This window comes from Polypterus senegalus, chromosome 2 (assembly GCF_016835505.1).
Source record: "Polypterus senegalus isolate Bchr_013 chromosome 2, ASM1683550v1, whole genome shotgun sequence".
NCBI lineage: Eukaryota > Metazoa > Chordata > Cladistia > Polypteriformes > Polypteridae > Polypterus > Polypterus senegalus.
The window spans coordinates 56,154,829-56,177,628 of NC_053155.1; the positions used below are offsets into that span (position 1 = coordinate 56,154,829).

General features: G+C 36.6%; 1 protein-coding gene across 1 annotated transcript in view; it reads right to left on the bottom strand.

Moving 5' to 3' along the window:
• Positions 1-22,800, bottom strand: part of man1a2 (mannosidase, alpha, class 1A, member 2) — a 524,864-nt gene that overhangs the window by 68,984 nt on the left and 433,080 nt on the right. The window contains exons 8-9 of the mRNA XM_039743738.1: positions 9,077-9,200; positions 1,006-1,099 (exon numbers count right to left, since the gene is read on the bottom strand). Of these exons, the coding sequence (XP_039599672.1) occupies positions 1,006-1,099; positions 9,077-9,200 (218 nt within the window). The remainder of the gene's footprint in view (positions 1-1,005; positions 1,100-9,076; positions 9,201-22,800) is intronic.

Genomic DNA, 22,800 nt, shown 5'->3' on the forward strand with positions numbered 1-22,800 from the left:
TTCTAATGCCAGTCTTTTGTGTTTTGTTTTGTACAGGTTACCAGTAATTGACACAAAAAAATGGCTTCAGGTCGCCCCACTCCCTTTAACAGTTCAAAAGAGTAGTTCATTCTGCATTGTTTAATCTGCCCTTACATGAGTGAATGCATAAAATGTAATTATTGCTGATTAAAAGACTCTTGACAAGATTTTTGTGTAATCTTGTTGCTAGGATGAATCTAATTTCATTTTAGACAATTACTGTGCATTTCCATAGCCATAAATTAAATATTCTGTTAATATTTATATATCCTGACTTTTTTCTTCTTTCAGATAACATTTTAGTCCTCGGTAAGTACACTTTAGCATTAAGTGTTAGCAGTAAACAGCCCTGAAAAGACAAAAAAAAAAATGCTGTACCTTTTCAGAATAAAACTGAATAATCCACCAATTGTCTTTTCTGAAAAGTCAAAACCATGGCTCCTTCTTAAAAAAAACATGATTTTAATTTTTCATTCACTCTTTAATCAAGGATAATGACTAATTTAAAAGTTAATATGCAAGAGTTAGAGGAAAAATGCAGGCTAAGTGTTGTAATGTTTGCAAAAGAAAAGTCAACATACTAAAGTATATACAGGAGAGCAGCTTACATTTGAAAGTGTAAATGTAAGCATTTATAGATATCAATTTTCAATAATTCATATACTAAAAAGTAAGCTGCTAAATAGTTTAGTTTAAAAAAAAAGGTTAGCAGACATAACAAAAAGTTTTGGAAAAGTCAAGCATAAACAGCAATTACTGAGAACGGATGCAACAGGCATTGATATAATCACGACTAACATGTAATTGTAATTCCAGAATAGAGTCCGTTTGCTTTTGGTCACATAGAACTTGAAAAAAACTAAACATACAACAATAACAACTTCAAAGATTTCATTGAGAAAAAGAAGACAAAAGATATGACCATAAAATAAATAACCTGTAAAGAAGCTACCTGATTATGCATATAGAAAATATATTACTTACGTTGGCCCCAGCGGCCTGTTCTTGGGTTCAGGTAATTTGGGTAAAGTCCATTAGGTCGGTCCATTTTCTGCAAAAGCTTTCTAATATGCATTACCTAAATGACATCAAAATACAATAGTTAAAAAAAAAGCATTAATCATGTAAGGCAAGTGATATTACATATACTGTAGATAACCTTTAGCATGTAAAACTGTGACATCACCACAGGCCATTCACAACAATATTTGGATTAATTTTATTTACATTTAAATAGAAATTGACTTAAACTTGTCAAATGTGATGTGTAGTATTACCAAACAATTGCCAACTGTACTTTAACTTTCCATCTTCCTATAAAGCAGAAGGTAACAAACAGTCCTGACCAGGTCCCTTTGTGGCCTGTACTGCAAGAATCCTTCAGATATGTGGCAATAACCAACACATTACAGAATAATGCCTACTTCTATCATATATATTGTATAATCAAGTACAACATGTAGTGTATGGCAACTGCACTACACAATATAATATTTCAGGCCATAATAAAAGAAATCTTACAACCATCACTTTATAGTTATAACTATCATTAGACTTCTGTTAAGCATATGAGAACATTGATAAGCATGTTTAGGTCTGCTGACATTTATCATGCCACAAAGGCTCACCATCTACAAAGGAAAGAATAGAAATTAAATGCAATGTCAGTTGGGTAACGGGCATATTTGGTAAAGATCCCAATATGCAAACCTTCAAAATTATACTTCATAGGTAAGGGAAAGGCTGAAACATTTACCACCTTAGTCCGGGCATCTAGATTTGGGTTGCCATTTTGTACCAAAAGAAGAGCTCTGGATTGCTGCAGGGAAAGTGAAAAGCTCCTAGATGGATGCCATACAGCTAAATTTGAACTGATATACAATATCATTAATTTAGTTTGAGCATATTGCCTAACCATTAATGAAAATATCTGCCATTATTAGAGATGAGGGAGACTCTGCATGGAAGTACACCATCTACTGAGGTGATTGATCTATTAGAAGGCATCAAAAATCTTGTGGGAAATGATTGGGATGCCTGGAGGAGTTATCTTAACTTGCCACTGGGAATTGAATCCTAATGAACTGTTTATAGATTTTTTTTTTTTTATTTTTACTAACAGGCTGTTCCATAATAAATGCCATGTTCATACTTTATACCACAATACTTCTTGCAAGAACATCAGGTACCAGGGCACCAGTGATCAAATGTATTTTGATTTGAGGTAGTAATTTATGAACATGTGGGTAAATAAAGGTCTGTAGAGGTCAAATGATCACCAATTACTAGTGAGTGTGCTCACGGTTGGAGTGTCTAGTGGACAGGTGCAGGAATGCACTGCACACGTTGTCAGCTCAAGTCTGGGGCAAGGAGTCTTAATGGAGGCTACTCAGTACCTTAATAATAAAAGCAGCTCCAAAAGTCCATGCCCTAAAACCAGTTAGTGACCTGTTCAAATGACCTGAAGCAATGAGCAATTTAACTGATTCTGCATTATCTGCCTTTCAATCTAGTTCAGTATCATCTGCAAACATGACCTGCTTGTTGTTTATGTTCTATATTTATGTTCATATGTAGATGATTTGTGAATATTAAAAAGAGTAGTGGTCCCGGTAATGATGTCTGAGAGAAAACACATCACCTAATTCTGAAAAACTGCCCCTCATTAATACCCTTTGCTTCCTGTGTTTGAGTCAATGCTGTACCCACTTACACACCACTATTTGAAGTCAGATGCAATTAAAGAGGGCCAAATGTCTCACCTATGATGCACCTAGTATCTTCTCCTCTTCATAATTTTCATGGGCAGATAACTCCTGATGCCTCTAATACAAGGTGAACTAAACATGAACCACATAACAGCAAAGATGAGACAGGTATATTGTCTCTGATCTAAATTGGACGAGTTTGGTAAGCACTAAGGACAAGATGGAACATATTTTTAGGAATAAGGAGGTCTAGTGTGACCAACGTAGCCTCTTAATGTAACACTGCAATGCACATCAAACAAAGTGCAAGAATGGTAACTTTTTCTATATGCTGAGAAGTGAACACAAAGGCAATATAAAACAAAGTACTTGACGTTTGCAATAATCTTGATATATTCCAATAAACATCATCATTTTTATCTAGAGAAAAAGTGAAAAAAAAAAAAAAAACTGGAGGAATTTCATGTATCTAGGATACTTCAGTTAAAACAGACATGGCATCACACATTCTAATTCATTAATTGATTTTTGAAGTGCACATCAGTAGTATGGGGTATATAGAGCAAAAATTCATTCAAACAAAATTCCTTGGAAAACCTTGAGTTACTTCAAGGAAATGAAATAATTAATCTAGCCCATTGCGTCACATGTGTATTATTTGCTAACCACTGGTAAGATTTACATATATATGGCTTTTACAATCACCTTACAGGAGCATAATGGAAAGCCATGAAGTAAATACCAAAAATCCAAATCAATGGCATACTACGGAATTAAATAGGCCCTCTTCCACAGCTCCAGGGAAATCATAAGTTGCTAATCATCAAGCAAATTTCAATCCACTAGAAGACTTCTTGAAAAATAATTCAAGCTTTAGTACTAAAACAGGGGGCAATTACTGAGCCTCAGCCAACCTTAGAAAGATGGGTGGATGAATTAAGTTCACAAAATGAGAAACATGGAGGTGTGCTGTGGGGGAACTGAAAAGGCATTAACATAATTTAAAAACTGACAGTATAGATACAGAGTTAATGCAAACGCCATCAATGGTTGAACTCAAAGAAGACAGCATGATACTGGGTGGCAGGGACTCACTAAATGACATATGTCCTTGGCTCTCTCAAGTCAAAGATACAACACAGTTTACATATTAATTTAATTTAACTAGGATGTGCAAATACTTCAGTCTGTGACTTCTTAATGCATGAATTACAAGGTTCAAAAGCAGTTCTGTGTGGAATTACCACAATGTTTAAGACACTCTTTTTAAAAAGTCCTTTTGAATGACCCACTTATTTCCAAAAGCAATATTTACACTAATGACTACCGAAAATAAATTACAAATTAAGGCTTCCTGACACCTTCTATTTCTTTCCCCCGTATCAGTACCTTGTAATTTTCTTTGGGATATTTAATTAATTATGTGGTTGTCAAATAGAAAATGATTCCTTAACATAGCATGCCTACCTAAAAGACACCTTGAGGAAAACAGCTGAAATGAAGTTTGACAGTCTGATCATTATGTCAAAATTAAAACCTGGGCTATATGCCTCTACTGTACACTGATTATACTTGTTATGAATGCATTCAGTTTGGCCTTTTCACTCTCTGTGTGTGTAGGTCCAAATGACCTGATATACAGTTCTTCAGGTACAATTTCCAGTTAGCATCTGGGTGTAACATACAACTCATGCATGCTTAATTATTTTTTATCTGGGAGAAAGGTGGAGAAGAAGCAATTTGTTAACAGGAAGTATACTACAGCAGAAGTCAGAATGGGGCACATTATTCTCCATTCCCATAAAGGGTTATTCCATGTAGGCTTTAAGTCTGTATAACATCAATCCGACAGAACTTTGAGTCCATTCACAACCATAACCCAGAGTAATACTGTATATTAGAACAATGATGAGTCTGCTCACAGTTGGAGTGTCTAGTGGATAGATGCAGGAATGCACTGCAGAAGTTGTCAGCTCAGGTCAGGGGCAAAGGGTCTTAATGGAGGCTACTCAGTACCTTAATAGTAAAAGCAGCTCCAAAAGTCCATACCCTAAAACCAGTTAGTGCCTCTGACTTTCAAGTGGCCTGAAGCAAAATGACTTGGACATGGAAAGTAAAATGCTGCATTGGTTATTCTCAGCAAGAATGGTGTTATTTGTAAGAATAAGGCAGCAACCACTTTAATGAACTTCTAAACCTATTGGTTACACCTTTCAAGTACAGTAGATCGCTGTTCTAGAAGTATCATGTATGGAATGGTTAAAACTACTAGACCTCAAAAGACTCAAGGGCAAACATACTGGAATGGGTGATAATATTATGTTTTTATTAAGCATAAATAATAATGACAGTCTCAGTTAGTATGTGCTTTTCAATACTGCATGGATACCTAAAATAAACTGGGTTGATGATTGTTGTGTCTAATAAGCAATACAATGGTGAATTTTGGTTACCAAAGGTTCAAACTTCTCACCCAATTAGTTGCATAAAGAATGCTGGCAATAGCTGAATTTGGATTGAAAAAATGGTATTCAAATTTAGGCATGGCTGTGGAACTTTGGGCAAAGTCTTTGTCTTTACATTTTGTACATTAGGATATTACGACGATTGTGAACATGCCATTCAGCCTAACAAGTTCACTAAACCTATTCACCTAAGTTCTCCAAAATAACATTAAGTTGAGTTGTGAAGGTCATTAAAATCATACTCTCTACCGGACTACTTGGTAATTTATTCCATGTGTCTATGGTTCTTTGCACAAAGAAAAACTTAACATTTGTGACAAATCTGCGTTCTTCTGGAATAATTTATTTTACAGCAACAGCTGGGTTCCACTGTACTAATTTCCTTCAAAATTTTAAACACTTCAGTCATGTCCACTATTAATCTCTGTTTGCTTAAACTGGAAAGTTTCACGTCCTTCAATATCTCCTCAGAGCTAATGCCTTTCAGTCCTGGAATCTGCCTAGTCCCTTTCCTCTGGATCTTCTCTAGCTCTGCTATTCATTTTTTTGTAATATGGACACCAAAACTACAAGCAGGGATGTCTCACTAGTGCGTTATACAGCTTAAGCTTAACGTCTTCTTTGACTTGTACTCCACACATCATTTCACACACCAGGCTGTACAACCTAACATCCACTTAGCTTTCTTGATGTGGTAAACTGTCTCAACGTGTAGTAATTAGTCCATTAGGACTCCCAGAATATTCTCTTAAGGCATACTTTCAAGTTTAAAATCTTCCCTTGTGTTTTCAAATGTAATCTTGAATGTGATCATGAATAATTGTGACCACGAACAAGAAAAGTGATGATGATACCTCTGTAGATAACAGTGATGCTAGCAACTAGAAACAATCGTTCTCCTTTTCATCTCAACTGCGTAAATGTCTGCTACCAGCAAATGGGGTTGGCATTCAATCAAATGTGTGAGGGACAAGCTCTCAGAACTGCTGGGGAGAATGTTGTGACATCCACATAAGTGAAGAAGGGAGATGACAAAATTGCTACATCGCCAGAATTCAAAGTAAGATGATGGAAAGGAAGCTGAGCACACGCAAGCAGTAGGCCCTGAAAATTTTTTGTAGAGTGTGGTGAGTCGCTGGGGCTGCGACCCGGCCGGGATGCCTGGAAGGACCGGGAGGTGGGATGTACGTCCTCTGGGCCATGAGGGGGCAACCGCCCTGGATCAGTGAAGGACCATGGAAGAATAGCGAGGAGGTTCAAGCCTATTGGGGCCCGTGGCCACTGTGGCGCCCCGAGTCTCAGAGGGTCTGGGAATGATTTACTTCCGCCACACCTGGGAAGATGGAGGAGGATCCCTCCAGGGATGCCCGGAGTGCTTCCGAGTGCTCTCCCGACACTTCCGCCACACCAGGAAGTGTCGTCAGAGGGAACACCTGGAGCACATCAAAGTGAGGATAAAAGGGCCCACCTTCCTACAGTCTGGGAGCGGGAGCGGGACAAGGCTCCCGTGGAGAGAGAAAAGGCGGTCCAGGGACAGAGAGAAAGAAGCCCAGAGCAGTGGTGATTGGTGATAGGAGCACAGTGTGCTGTGCGGGACTGTGTCATTTGATGGAGAAAATAAACGTGCTTTTGATAAAGATGTGGTGTCTGACTGATGGTGTTTGGTCATGTCTCACAAGAGGTAAATCATACTTTTTGAAACTAGATTTTTTTCATATTTGTATTACTTTCACATATATGCTTATGTGTGAGAAGAGACAGAGAAATGAAAAGGCTCTCTTCCTGATTCATCAATGCACTTAATAATCTGATAATTAGGAGACATAATGTATTTAATTAATTATTCACTGTATGTATTAAAGGGAAATGAGTCTGCACAGCTGCCAAATTCTTGAAACAACACTAAAATACTGCCAGGTGTAGGAAAGGCGAGGCATGCTTTAGTAGTGATATGGAATGCTAACATTGAGAGATTTGCTTTTGACATGTAATATGATAGGCATTAACATTTTTCCAAGGTCCTCCCTCAGCAGTGTAGGACTGATGAAAATGTTCAAAGATTGGGTAGTCACAGAACATACTTCTGCTTTTCCACATGCATTTAAGTCATTAAGTGAGCCCTTTGAATTCTTTATGCATTGATGCCTTAGTTTATTGGCATGTCGGCAAAACGTCCAGGGACAACATGGAATTGTGGTATGTTTTAATGATTAAAGTTCACAATCAGTACTGAGAAAGCTTTGCAGAGGTACCCATCAGAGTAGTTGCTAGCTTAGCAAGAGACAATAAAAGATGCTTTATGTTCATTATAAGGAATCTGCAGAGAATGCATCACTCACTACTGGGCTGGGGGGTACGTCATGAGCTTATGGTCACCAGGCCAGTGTACGTCCCTGCAGAACAGACTACTATGAACAGATTATGTTGTACAGTGTGGCGTATTCTCAGACCCATTAGTCTCAAAACCAGTTCATGTCTAAGAAAATATCTAAGAACAGAATTTTGTAAATCATAGTGCTCATAAGTGTTTTTAGATCCAGAAATTAATGATTCCATATCCTATCCTCCAAGAACCTAGGCAACAGGAACATTGACCTTCATCAGCAACATGTTAATAGCAGGCCAGAAATAAGCACAAAGAAGTGCATCCCTGGGGTAAGAAGTGGACACTGGCATGTTCTGTACAAGGACAAGTGATGACAAAGTGATTTACTGCAAAGAACATATAAGGGAAAAAAGAGAGATAACAGAAATATAAGTCTGAAGTCATTTTCAAGGAGATTTTTCAGCAGAAATGAGGAAAGAATGATTGAAGGGCGACAGAGGACAATTTCACACAAGAAAAACATACTTGAGTTTTGCATCTCCTGTTAGAAGTGTAACTTATGCCAAGTTCAGCCACAACTGACAAGAAATCCCTTTTTATCTACTTTAGATTCAGGTCAGTTGACCTGGGATTAAATATGTAGCTAAGCCTCTCTAAAAGGCGTATTGAGTTGTGTTCTGAACTGTTGGATGCCAGCAGTGATATAAATCATTTTGAAATTGACAGGGGCAAATATATGAAGAGAAATTTCTCAAGCCAATACAAATATTTTGATTTACATTAAAAAACTGAAGTCACAAAACTATTATTTGCCAAGTGGAAAATAAAGGGAGAGTAACATTTTGAGCTTTAGCCACAGAAAACTCAACTTATGTTAAACTCTCCCAGTAACAGAAACTTTAACACCTTTCAGTATCACTATTTACCAGAACTGAAACCAAAAGCTAAATTGAAAGACTGTGGCTGGAGAAAATTAAATGAATGAGAACAGCTGATTGACAATCAGGAATTGAATTGCACTGAGAAATTAAAATGTCAGAATGTTTTGATGAAACAAGATTCACATTATTGATTTAGTTTAAAGTGAACTGTAAATATTTCAGAAGTGGACTGCATGTAAAGGGCCCATGCAGGTTATTTCTTTTGCTGTTATTTGTATGCAAGGCCTGCAAGCTTTCTGCTGAGTCGCTTTTCAGTTTATGTACATAATGAAAGTGTTTTTCTTACATGCACCCTTTCAGCTTTTTCTCCAGATTATCAAAAACTCATTTAAGTAACAAAGATCTTGGACAGATTAGACTACAAAACACAATAGCTGTGGATCATTTAGAGTAATAAAGGTTTACTTTGCATTACACAAGGAACATAAATTACATAAAATAAAACCTTTGTAGCTGAAGGGATAATGTAAAATTCTGCAAAACACAAGAGGCAGAAATATGCAGAAAAAATGGAAAGTACAGCTATGTAAAACATAAGCAGTAAAAACATAAAACAAGAAGAATAGATTTGAAATTATTATTTAGTCATCTAAAAAAAAAATATATATATCTTACTTTATTAAGGTAGGCTGGGTCTCCGGTCAAGTAGGTGAGGTGTACAAATTCCATGTGAAGAGTGCCAAATTCTGCAAGAATACTGCTACCAGCCGAGGCCCATCCCCAGTTTCGACCAACACCACTGCAGGAAAGAGAGAACCAAACAAAACTAGATATGGATATACTGCTTTTATTTTAGCTTTAGCATAAACTTTGTTGATAAGAACCAAAAGAGATGAGACAGACCGGAAACTTTTAACTTTGAAATCTTCTATTATGTCATGTGTACCATGCCCACAGCAATGATCAAAGACAACATTTGGTTGCATTTTTTGGTAAAACCAATTTAAAACATCCTAATCCCATATTTTTTTGTTTTAATTAGGGATACTTACTCAGTGAGTAAAAGCAAAAGAAAAGAAAAACATGATTTGATGATCTTAGTAGTAGTTCTATACTTCTAAGGTGTAGTACGACTCAGTATTAAAAATTGAACATTGTGCTGGGCTAATCTATGTTTAAGGAATGGAATGTGGCATCTAAGTATGAAACAACTAAAAAGCAGTCTTCACACATTATACACTTCACGTCAAAATGTTGTCATTAGTACTAAAACATGAAAAAAGTTTGTCTTTTAGTTTTGTGTTCAACATTTCTTGATTTCCTGTCATCCTGCACAATGCATGTGTTCCAAATAACGATATATTATTTACCCAATACAGCTCCAGGGACCTCGCTCCCAGATACACAAGGCTTGAGCTGAGAGAGCTTTTTGCTGTTTCGGCGGCGGTGGGGGATGAGATAGCAGGCTGCTTGTGCTAATCGACACATGTACAAAACAAAAGGTGCTGAATGAAGAGGTGCAAAGGGATTTAAGGTGGGCCGGGATTACAAGTTGTTTCGCAGGCTTCAGGAATTCTAGTGTTAAGCAGGACAAGTCTATATCTGAGAACAACAACATTGTGTGTTCTATGCATCCTTAATGACTGTGCTCAGTTTTGATCATTTGCTTTGTTTAAAAAAGCAATGTGCCGTCACTGTTGCTGCCTCAACAATACAAATAAAATCACTTTCAAAATCTATCTTTTGGTATCAACTTGTTTTTGACAGCAAGTGCCTCTCATGCATAAGAATGGGTGATGGTGCAGGTAAAGATCAAGCCTAGTAAAACAGAAGAGATGAATGGACTAATGCAGGTACTGGCATCAACTCTCTGCCATGAATGTTTCATAAATATTTATTGAAATCAAACACGCTTATTATATTAGAGTGGCATGTTCAAAAGGCTGAGATGTACACTCATTGAACAAATTATTAGAACCACCTGTACACCTGCTTGTCCATGCAATTATCTAATCAGCAGACCATGTGGAAGTAGCATAATGCATAAAATGATGCAAATACAGGTCAGGGGGTTCACTTAATGTTTACATAAAACACAAGAATGAGGAAAAAATGAGATCTTAGTGTTTTCAACAGTGTCATGACTGTTGGTGCTATATGGGCTGGTTTGAGTATATTTGCTGGTCTCCTGAGATTTTCACATACAACGGACATAGAATGGCAAGAAAAACAAGCAACATCCAGAGAGAGGCAGTTGTCTAAACGGAATCACCTTGTTGATGAAACAGGTCCTTGGAGATGGCCAGACTGGTTTCAGCTTAGAGACAGGCTATGGTAACTCAGAAAACCACTCTGTACAACTGTGGTTGTTGTTAATTGTAGACACAGACATGATGAATAAGGAGTGTTAGGCCTCCAAAAGACTTCACAAAAGGCTACACTAGCTAGGCCAGGACTCTGCATCACCCGAGTGGAGCTTAAACCCAGCACCAATGTCCCACCTCAAGTGTTGCAGGCACAAAAGGGATTTTTGTCTCAAAAACAAACTTAAACATCCCAACAAACAGGAAGGTAATCATAAACCTCATAGGAAAAAAAGATGCCTAAAAAGGCAATCGATACAAAGACACAAGAAAGAAATCAAAATATTACCAGAAATTAAAAAACAGAAACAGAAATACTCACAAACTCTAACCATTAACTGATGCTCGACTGCTAGACCCCAATTTTGGATCTAAATATAAAGCTAGGAGGAGAACCCCACAGCTGTGACATCAAGGTAGCCATGCCTCTTGGGGCACCACCCAGAAGGAACAAGGAATGGAGGGAATTTTCAAAAGAAAGTACATAATTACAGAACAAATAAAAAATACATGAAAATAAGCAAACATACAATTACTCAAAAACAACAAAAATAGCAATTAAATATATAAACATACATTAAAACATAACAGTGGTGGGCAAATAACCATCTCAGAATGCAACACATCGAAACTTGAGGCTACAACAGCATAAGACCATATATGCGTTCAATATGCCAGCCAAAAAAAGAAGACTGAGGCTGCAGTAGGCACAGGCTCATCAAAATTTTATAGTTTAAAATTGGAAAAATTGAGCATAGTCTGACGAATCTCAGTTTTTACTGAGGCACATGGTGAAATGAGAATTTGATGTCATCAGCATAAATCCATGCACTCAATATGTCTTATGTCAACACTCCAAATTGGTGATAACGGTGTAATGATGTGGGGAATGTTTTCTTTGTACACTTTGGGCCCACTAACACCAATCAATCATTGCTTGAATGCTATGGCCTATTTGAATATTGTTGCTGACCATGTGCATTCCTTTAGAGCCACAATTTCCCTACCTTCTAACGGATACACTTCCAGCATGATAATGCACCATGTCACTAAAAAAAGTAATCTTAAAGTGGTTTCATGAACACGACGATGAGTTCGGTGTTCTTCAGTTGCGTTCCCTGTCACCGGATCAGAATCTAATGGAATTCCTTTGGGATGTGGTAGAACAGGAGATTTGCAGCATGAATATGCAGCTGAGAAATCTGCAGAGATTATGTGGTGTAATCATGTCCATATGTACCAGAAACGCAAAAGAATGTTTCCAACATCTTGTACAAAAAACTGAGGCTATTTTGAGAGCTAAAGGAGGCCCTACGCTGTATTAGTTTAGCATTCTTAATAATTTTGACTTTAGCGATCTTCAAAACTCAATTTGATGCTATTTTGGATAAATTAGGTGGATAGGATTGGCGAGCTTTGTTGAGCTGAAAGGCCTGTTCTCATCAAAATGATTCTAATGCTGTAATGTTCTAATAGGGAAATAAATACAAAGTGAACAGGCATTATGATAACTATAGGATTTCTGCAATTCCATCTTCCTGCTATATGCAACTACTAATTTGTTTGATGGGTTTATGAAAATGACATGAGTTTACATTGATATGAAATAAATGGGCACCCATTCTTAACGTCTCTAGATTGAGCAAGGGCTCCCCTAATCTTAACCATACTATCTGCATTTTAGTCCAGTTTCGCCCATAATTGTTTTGTTTGATTCCTGATAATTACTTGCATTCCTTAAAGGGACACTCCTTTCAAAAATTATAATTTTTTTATCTGTTAATTAACTCGTGTTGTTTGCAGTTAAAAACTTTTAATGTCACATTTTCATCCAGAATGGAGATTACCAAATTTTGATGCAATAATTTTCAAAAGGGAAACACACTGAACAGCAGCACATAATATCTACAGTAAATGTCAGTCATTTTCCAGCCCGCTATATCCTAACTACAGGGTCACAGGGCTCTGCTGGAGCCAATCCCAGCCAGCACAGGTAGCAAGGCAGGAACAAATCCCGGGCAGGGTGGCAGTCCACTGCTGGACACACACACACCCACACACCAAGCACACACTAGGGACAATTTAGAATCACCAATCCACCTAACCTGCATGTCTTTGGATTGTGGGAGGAAACACACGCAGACACGGGGAGAACATGCAAACCATGCAGGGAGGACCCGGGAAGCGAACCCGGGTCTCCTAACTGCGAGGCAGCAGCACTACCACTGCGCCACAGTGCCGCCATATCTAAATGTCCACAAAAAAAAAAAAATTACTCATTCTGCAAATTCTAAATGCCAAGTAAGCATTTGTATGGTTGGAAAGTCCCAAACACATGCATTCTGGCTAAAATATTGTTAAATAAACCACTTCTGGAAAAAAGCCCTCATGCATAGAAACAAACAGGATTAAGCTTTTATAATGAATCCATCTCAGGTATAAATTCAAAAACTAATTAAAACAATCCATCATGAATTAAATCAAACGTAATGCGCAGTTTTCTGTGTTTTATAATACTATGCACTTTCTTCCTTTATTTCACAAAATAAATCAGTACCATGAACACTTGGATTCCTAGATTCAAGAAAAGATTTTCAACATCCTTATGTACTGACAACCACCATTTAAGTGCTTTTTGTATACACTGGCAGATGTTGTATTTATTATATGGTGGTGTCTGAATTGTACTTTGACCACTACTGTTTAGGTTTAGTGCTACATGTTAAACGGTATACAGGGCTGTCTGTAAGTAAGGTAGTGCTCTGAATAACTGCTTACCAAAATTATTTCATTTTGCACCTCTTTTGCAAAAGCTTTCCCCCTAAAAAATAAACGTTTTCTATAAACTACAGTCAAAAGTAGGTATATGCTGTTATCAAATGAAGACCAGAAAATTTTACAAATATAAATAAAGTACTACAAATTGCTTACTGTTCATGCCCTTCATAAGTAACTCTTAAATAAATAAATATTGGAAATCATCCAAAGCGAGAGCGAGACAGAGAGACTCTGTAACATAATGTACTGTATAATTGGATAGAGTAAATGAAACCACTACCATATCAAAAAGACAATTTGCTTTTAACACTTTATGCAATTTAAAGGTTGACTGATTACAGGATACATTTAAATGCCAGGCAGTTTAAATTTTAAATGGTAATTCAGTCTTTTTACAGTTATATAGAGCTTTCCAGGAAAAAAATCTCCAAAGTTACTGCCTTAGATTGTGAATCTGTATATTTCTAATTCAAAGTTGACTGAATCACTCACCTATCAGCAAGACACATTTTATCCTGTTTAGTTAAAAAGTTGACATTTAGCAGGATGGCACATCTAGAGCAGTAGGTATCCAACATTTTAATATATCAATATTTAGGAGTAAAAACAATAGAAAAAAACAACAGATACCCTAAAATCTCAAAAATGCATAAACAGACTTGATTGAAATTTTGTGACATTACAGAAAAAAATAAAATTAGCAGACACATTTTTGTCGATACATTTTTTATGCCAATATTTATTAATATTGTGCTAACTTGCATATTGTGTGCTGAGAGCAAGCTTTATGCAAATAAAGGAAGGAGCAGATGTGATTATTGGCCTACGCGAAGATAACCACTAACAAGCAGGGTGAATGGACACCTGAGCAAAAGGCAGTGTCCTGGACAAGAAAAAGAGACATGATCATGTTGTGAAATGGTAAAAGAAAGCTCAGCGAAGCACAAGGAAGATGCAACGCTAAATGGTTAGCAAGCATAGTTTTTGCTGTTGACTACCGACACTCTTGCGTACCAGCTCTCATCTTATTTATCCTTGCCACTCCACTGACCTCCAGCCTCCAGTCGTGGTGCTGAAATCCAAACCCCCATCCACCCCCACCATTCTTTGATCACGTCTCTTAAGGGAAAACACCCCTCAAAGACTCTGTTATTCTGGTACTATGAACTCCAAGGGAGCAACGGCAGTCTTAGATAGTGGCGCTTGAATTTCTAATGGGGAAGCCACAGAAATGGTCTTGTGACACTCAAAGCTACTGCTCTGCACTACTCATTCTTCATGGTAATACATCAGTGTAAAATATATGGAACTGGCACTTGTATGTATATCCACTTCAAGGGCTACTTTAAATATACATTTAGATTTGTAGACTTTAAATGCGGACTTCAAAATACAAAAACAATTACTGTACTTGAGTGAAGGACATCAACAAATGAAAATATTAAGCATCTAATAATGATAATAATATATACTCAAAATTCACATTACTCTTACTGAATACCCATTTCAATTCAAAAGAATACACTTCCCTGTAATGACTATCAACAAAACAAGTCACTAGGAAAAGCAGAAGTTAATTTAATGTAGGTATGTTTTACTCATGGAATTGTATATAGCATTTTCAAGAGTAAGCAGTTCCAGTAACCTTTTGACTTATTCCTTTATCCAAGGTGACTTATAACTGTAAGATACAATTGGTTACATTTCTTTTGTTTTTCCAATAAAGCACTGGCATTTGAAGTACCGTAGATACTCGCAGATAAGTCAAATGTATTTTTAAGACAAAAATTACGAAATTTGTTATGACCCGCGTATAAGTCGAGGGTAAATCTTAAAGGGGAAAATTCTTTGAATTTCATAATTATACCCAATGTACCCGGGCCCAGACTTTCAATATTTTAAATCTTTGAAGAATTTTAGAAAGCCAAAATTAAAACTTCCAAAAATATTTTTATTTATTCACTTAAAGTTAGAATATTTCAAATAAATTCGTATTCAAGTCCATCGCATATAATAAAGTGGCCCTAAGTGTCTTCTTCAAATCCTTCAAAGTCCGATTCTTCATCATCAGAATGTCCGAATAAAATGTGAAAGTTTTCTTCCGTGACATCGTCAACATAAACATCGTCCTCTTCGCTGTCACCATCTGTTGAATCATCTGCTGCTGATTCTTTGTCTTCATAGATGGCATAATCTTCTGATACATCCATAGCATTACTGATGCCGCATTTCAAGAACAACTTTTTGATAATTTCTGGTGGAATTGAGTCTTAAGCTTCCTTTGCCCATTTAGCTACTATATCAATGTCTGGTTTCATCAAATTCCTTCCTTTTTGTTACTTCTCCAGAACACATCCACTGCTGCGTACTCTGTTCTTGAATGGCTTGTTCAAACAAACATCTAATGGCTGGAGCATCGATGTCAATCCGCCGGGAATAACAGCTAACGTAGTTGCCATTTTCCTGGCTTCATCCTTCATATCCTCTGATGTATGAGCGTGGAACATGTCCCACACCAAGTGACGGGCGTTTTCTTAGCCCTGTTCCTGATCGTCTAGCCCACACATCTTGAAGCCACAATTTCGTTCCAGCCTCATCCATCCAGCCTTTGGGGTGTACACGAACAGTAATGCCTGCAGGAAATTTTATGTTCTTTGGGAACGTCTTCCTCTTGAATATTATCATTGAGCGTAGCTTTGTACCATCTGCCAAGCAAGAGAGGACAACGGTGAAATGGGTTTTTTCATGGCCCGTTGTCTTAATAAGTACAGTCTTCTCACCAATACCTGCTACAGTTAAATTTCCCGGCATATCAAATGTCATTGGCGTTTCATCCATGTTACCAATGTTACTGAGATCAAAGTCATGCCTTTGTCTTTGCTTGATAATAAATTTATGAAAGTAACTGACCTTTTTTTCTAGATCTTTCGGCAGCTTCTGCACGATTTTTGTTTGCTGACGAAGGCACAACCCATATCTGTTCATAAACCGCGTACACCAGCCAGCCGATGCTTGAAATTCCAACAAAGGCTTACCACCGATCGTTAAATACTTTCCTTCTTTTGCCAATTGAAGTGCCAGTATCCGAATATTCAAACGAGTCACAATGTATCCATTTTGCCTGCATTCCACAATCCAGTCATTCAAGTCCTTTTCCAGTCCACTGAAAGGCAAAAGTTCAAAAGGCAATGCTTTCTTAGACTTTGGCATTGCTTGTAGAGAAGACTTATTTTTTATCCAATCTCTTACGAGTTTTTCGCTAACTGTCTGCCAGCCACACAATTGTTAGTTTCCTCAGCATGCTGAATAACTTTCAGTTTGAACGATGCTGGATACGAAGCTCTTGTCTTCTTTTCAGAACTCATGATCGTGAGTATTTGTCGTGGTGATCGTGGTGTTTGTTCCAATGTTGAGTGTGCCTCGTCTCTTGACACACCACAAGACTAAGAATGTAATGTCTGATTTTAGCCTCATTAGGGAGGCAAGATTTGGGGTTGGGGAAGGCGTATGTCTTATTTATAAAGTTTTTGTAAGTTCACTGATTCCACAATCTAACAATGAAATTAGTGAGAAAGACGGAAGTTAAGAACTTCTTACTCCTTTCAACTAATATCAAAAATGTTTCCTAGAAGGCAGTTGTAGTATAAATCTGATCAATCAACTTTGTAAGCTGGAACACTTAACCTTAAGTGAAAAAAGTATGCTAACATCTCACATCTTTAAAGGCCAAAAATGACTTTTTAAGTGGATCTCCTCTGAAAAAACAAGACAAGTTTTTTGAAACAAGACTGGATCAGTCAAATTTTTACCATTGTAGGTATGGTATAAAAAAAACACAGATGTGGCAATTTTAATCCACAGAACAATTCAATTTGTGGTAATAGATGTAATGTAGGACTCTGAAGGGAGATGATGCAAAGACTTCTACTATCATGAGGAGACATTATGTTGGAAGTTTGATAGGGCGAGTGGCAGTAAGAAATCTATTCCTTAAGAACGAAATAGGGCCTTGAAATACCAGCGGTGGACTACTGCAGAAAGGAAGAAAAGTCTTTTTGGACTGGTGAATGAAAATATGAAATCTTTGGCTCAATACACAGGGTGTTTGTATGCCATTGAATTGGTGAAAGGATGGTTCCTCAGTGAGTGATGCCAACTGTCAAACATGGAGAAGGAAGTATGATGGTCTAGGGTTCTTTTGCTGGAGGAAGAGTTCGTGACTTGCATTCTAAATCAAAAGGGTTACAACAGTTTGACCGTTATATCAGCAAAAGGTGGCTACTTTGATGAATCAAAAATCTGAATAATATTTTGTACACTTAATGATTCCTTGACTTATTTTTATCTGTCATTATTTATTACTGACATTAAACTCTGTACATTTCCATAACAACAGAAAAAACTAAGGTATTCTAAAACTTTTGACCAGTAGTGTGTGTGTGTGTGTGTGTTTGAGGAAATTTATTTTTCATTAAAATAACAAAAAGTACATAAGAAAACCTACTTCATAACGGCACAACAATAAAAAAATGTGAATGTCCTTCAAAAGGTCAGAGACAGTACACTCTTACCAAAAAGACTTAGAACTGAGGCTAAGATTTTTCCATATGAGCAGGGGGACTGCAATTAAATAAATGGGAATAATATAGTCTCCCAGTTTTATTGGATATTTTTATTCGGAAAAATAAACTGTAAATGTAGGGAATATGTGTTCAATCAATTTGCCACTGAAAAACAACTTCTACCTACTTTTGCAAAGTTAACTGTGAACAAAGAGCTCACTCTTCAAACAGAGGAACAGCCTGAAGATGAATTAAAAGGCATTCAGATATTTAGGCCAGGCACTGGGAGAGGAGTTTTGCTCTTTTCGTTCTGTACACTCAGTGCTGAACTTTGTCTACAAAGGAGTCACCAATAGTAGACAGGAACATTTCATTGTAAAAATCACCTCTTTTCTAACTGCTACTTAATTTATTCATTGTGAATTCTTTTTACAATGACATGCGGCTGAGGTTAGAACCCTGTATTTTTGTCAGCCACCTGTTCCCAGCTGCATATGCCAAATATAAAGTGCTGTCACTGCTCGATAATTAAACCACACAATAGTCTTTTGAAATATAATAAAAGAGTCTTTTAAAAATAGTGTTATTTTTTAAATCTCCCTATTGAACTCAACATAAATGCATTTTACAAGATCACTTATTTTAGAATATGTATTATTTTAGGCATATAAAAAATAAAAACATAATTGATAATGGGGTTATTTTGTGAATAAACCTCTTATATTGTGGAGAGTGGTCTGGGGTGGTGGTAGTAACTCAGGATAGTGGCTTGGCTCAGGATTGGCCCCAAAAGTTCACTCTACTGATATGATTTATTAGTATTTCTAAATATACTGATAATTGTCCATCAAGTCATCTATTTACTAACATCCTTGATAAAGCATACTATATTATAAATTTAGTATATCCAGTTATTGTTAGGAAGTTTAGATAATTACCTGAAACAGGTTTTAATAAAATAATCAATTAATCAATGTTTAATTTTATATATAGCCCCATTGGACTTTACCTATTAAATATGCCAACATTTCAAACTACATATTTTACCTTGACATTTTTGTCATTTGAATGTTGATGTACAACTGGTATTTATTGCTGATCTGCCATTTTAGAACCGACAGTGTCAGTTTCTTGCTAATTGTGTCAATGTGAAAACCACTCCAGGGTGAATTTGTTTTGCTCTCCAAGTAAGACAAGTCTTAACAAATATGAATAAAAAAAGCATTTTTGTGTTTATTATCATTAAGTTTCTTAGGCAAAACTGTATTAATGCAACAGGGATGACTTCAGATTAGGAGTATCAATTCACTCCAAAAAACAATTAAAAACATTGCTGTATGGGCCTGACTATGAACTGCAAATGGGTTTAGCCTATTTTTACTAAGTAACACTGGCAATCTCTCCAGATGGGTGAGTCAGACTCATCACTAGTGCACTTTCTATGCCCACGTATTCCATTAAAGGCTTATTGTAGGGCAAAGCCAGGACAAGAAGCAAACTTGCACCCAGACAAGGGTAAAAGAACAATTCATCACAGAATGCATACACTAATTAATACACACACACATTCACCCAAACTACACCAAGGTGTCAGTCAGATTAACCAGCAACACTTTAAAATATGTGAGAAAATCGGAGTACTAAATGAAGAATATCTTTGAAAAGAGGACAATGTACAAAAGCAGACTGTAAAAGGAAGAAAAGGAAAAAGGAACTGAATTCTGGTCTCTAGAGCTGTGAAGAAACAGCACTAATAACTGTGCTGTCATCTTTGTATTATAAAAATAAGACAATGAAAATCAACCAAAATACAGCATTTTAAAAATTGTTCACAATGTTTGTAGACTTCAAAAATTGATGAATAGACAGGATTCTATCCAGGCATCACTGGATGCAGGACCCAACCCTGGAAGAGGTGCTGGTTTGTTACATGACACATTCACATTACGGTACAAGCATCCATGGGGCCAATTTAGAGTTGCCAGGATGCCTAACACAAACTTCTTTTTATTATGGGAAGAAATTTGGAATACTGAGAAAAAGGCACACAAACCCCAGGAGAGTATTCTAACTCCACTCAGTCAGTTAGTTTTCTTTAAATTAAAGCCATGATTCTTGAAGTGCAGGTTATTCGAGAGCACAGCGTTAGCCCATCTGTTTAAAATGTGGACAAAATTTTCCATGATACTTTCCATGATTTGTTTATACATTAAGAATTATCATTCAAAATGTTTATGCATTTTAGATTTGCAACATTGAAAAGCACTTAATTTTACATTTTATTGTGCCAATATGTGAACTTGCTTGTAAACATGATGATTTATTCAATTCCAATCTTATTGTTAATGGCACATTACAATATATTATCTCTTATTCATTTAATTCAGTTATTATTTAACCCTAAGCTCATATACAGTATCCCATCATTCTACTGGAATTGTATAAGAAAAACAGAATGCTGTTAATTGAAACAGTAAGCATGCATAGCAGCCTGTTACATGCAGCTCTGGTGCCAATCAATCTTCGTGTCTTCAAACTACATTTTGCCACCAACAGCTTCTTGATAAATCTCTGTCCATGTGCATTAAAACTCAATTGTCTCATAGTATAGTACGCAGCAACACTTACTTTGTGCCATGTAATGCAGCAACAAGAAGAGAAAACTGTATACTTTAAAACATTTAAAATAATGGATAAAACAATGTTTAGTTTAGAAATATAAAAAAGTCAATAATTTAGTCTATGGAGACCCTCTTTAGAAAACAGCAAATAACTCTGAAGCACTAGAATTGCAATAAAAATATGGAAATGACATTTCAAACACTGCTTGCTGCTCTGCACTGCTTGATTCATTCCAAAAGAGACTGACCCAGCTATTAGAATTACGAGAACACAGAAGCTGCTAAATATTAAGCGATGGCAAAATATCCAGGCAAAATAAAAGAATTATTGATCAAATTTGGCACCTATACATAATACATTGCCATCTCTGTTGTTAATAGTTAAAATAATGGAAGTCGTCAACAAATTCCACAAGGCACAGGATAAAGTATCAGTTGTTCACAAAAGAGTGCCAACAAATGAATCATTAAATGTGAGGATGTGAACAACACTGGAGCACCACTAGGAGCAGTCCCGTCTTCTTTTCTGTTCATTATGTACACCTCTGACTACAAATATAACACTAAGTCATGTCACTTGCAGAAATTCTCACATGAATCTGCACTTATGGGGTGTATTGATAAAGGGGACGAGACAAAGGAGAGGAGACAGGTGGAGAACTTTGTTTCTTGGTGAAAATTGAATTGTCTGCATTTTAACACCAGCAAAACCAAGGAACTGCTAATTGACTTACACTGCACCAAAGGGCATCTGTGTCCAGGCAATATTCAGGGAGTGGATGTAGAGGTGGTCCACTGTTGGCGTTCCACATCAATGACAGGTTGGACTGGTCTCGGAACACAAAGGAACTATATAAGAAAGGGTAGAGCTGGCTCTTTTTCCTCAGGAGACTGAGTTCCTTTAATGTGGGAAGTGACATCCTTCATATTTTCCAAAACTCTGTGATGGCCAATACGATGTTCTATGCTGTGGTGTGCTGGGCTGGGACCATCGTTTTGTGGAATGTAGGCTGAGAGAGACAGAAGAGCCAGTGATTGTGCTTGGGAAGTGATGTGTTTATTGTGGGGTGAAAAATGCTTGTTGTTAAGAGCTTCCCACAATAAAACCCTTTGTGTTTAATGAACTAGAGTCCAAGCCTGTTTGTGTTGGGAGTTTGGGGAGAAGGAATGACCCCTGGTGCCCACAGTGTGTATTTATTTATTTATTTAGTTGCTTATCTACCTATTTGTGCATTTATTTATTTAAAGAGGTTCTGTAAAAAGCCAAATTCACCCATGGGGACACATGACGTTCTTTTGACTGGTGTTAAAAGTGGAATTGATCTTCATAATAATAGATTGGTTTAAAAGCAGTAAAACAACTGACATCATTGCTTTTAGTTCTTTGGATAAAGGATTTTAAAGATTAACTTCTAACTTTAAAGCTTTTCTTGGAACTACACCAAATTATAATAATGATTTGTTAATGCTTTAACTGATATTGTGGCTTCACAGCCTGATCTACATAATATACCAAAGGCTAGATTTAGTTCTGAAGCAGATGGATACTTTTCTGCTGTGGTGCTCTTATGTGAAATTGGGTTTCTTGTTTTAAAATTTTCAGATGGCCTGTTAATTTTTAATATTATCTTTTTTGATTTTGATTTTCATTTGATATACCGCAGTTTATTAGGATTCCTATTATATGTTAACACTCTAAAGAAAATTGCCATGAAGGAATGGGAGAAAATTCCTCCACATCAAAATGAAAAAGACTGATCACCAATTAACAAGGCTTTGGATGTAATAATTGCAGGTATTTATTCCTTCAACTAGTATGGATCTTTTCTTAATATGTAGATAAAGTTAAAATATTTAGACAAGTCACAAGAGGGTATGAACTTTTCATATAGCCTGTCTTTACATGTTCACTACCAAAACAATAAGCTCACAAAGTTCCTGTCAAAGGTAACACAGAAACAATTAGATTAAAAATATAAGATATAAAATGTGGTATATGCAACAACTGTAGATATACAGTCATATGAAAAAGTTTGGGAACCCCTCTATTAATTCTTTGGATTTTTGTTTATCAT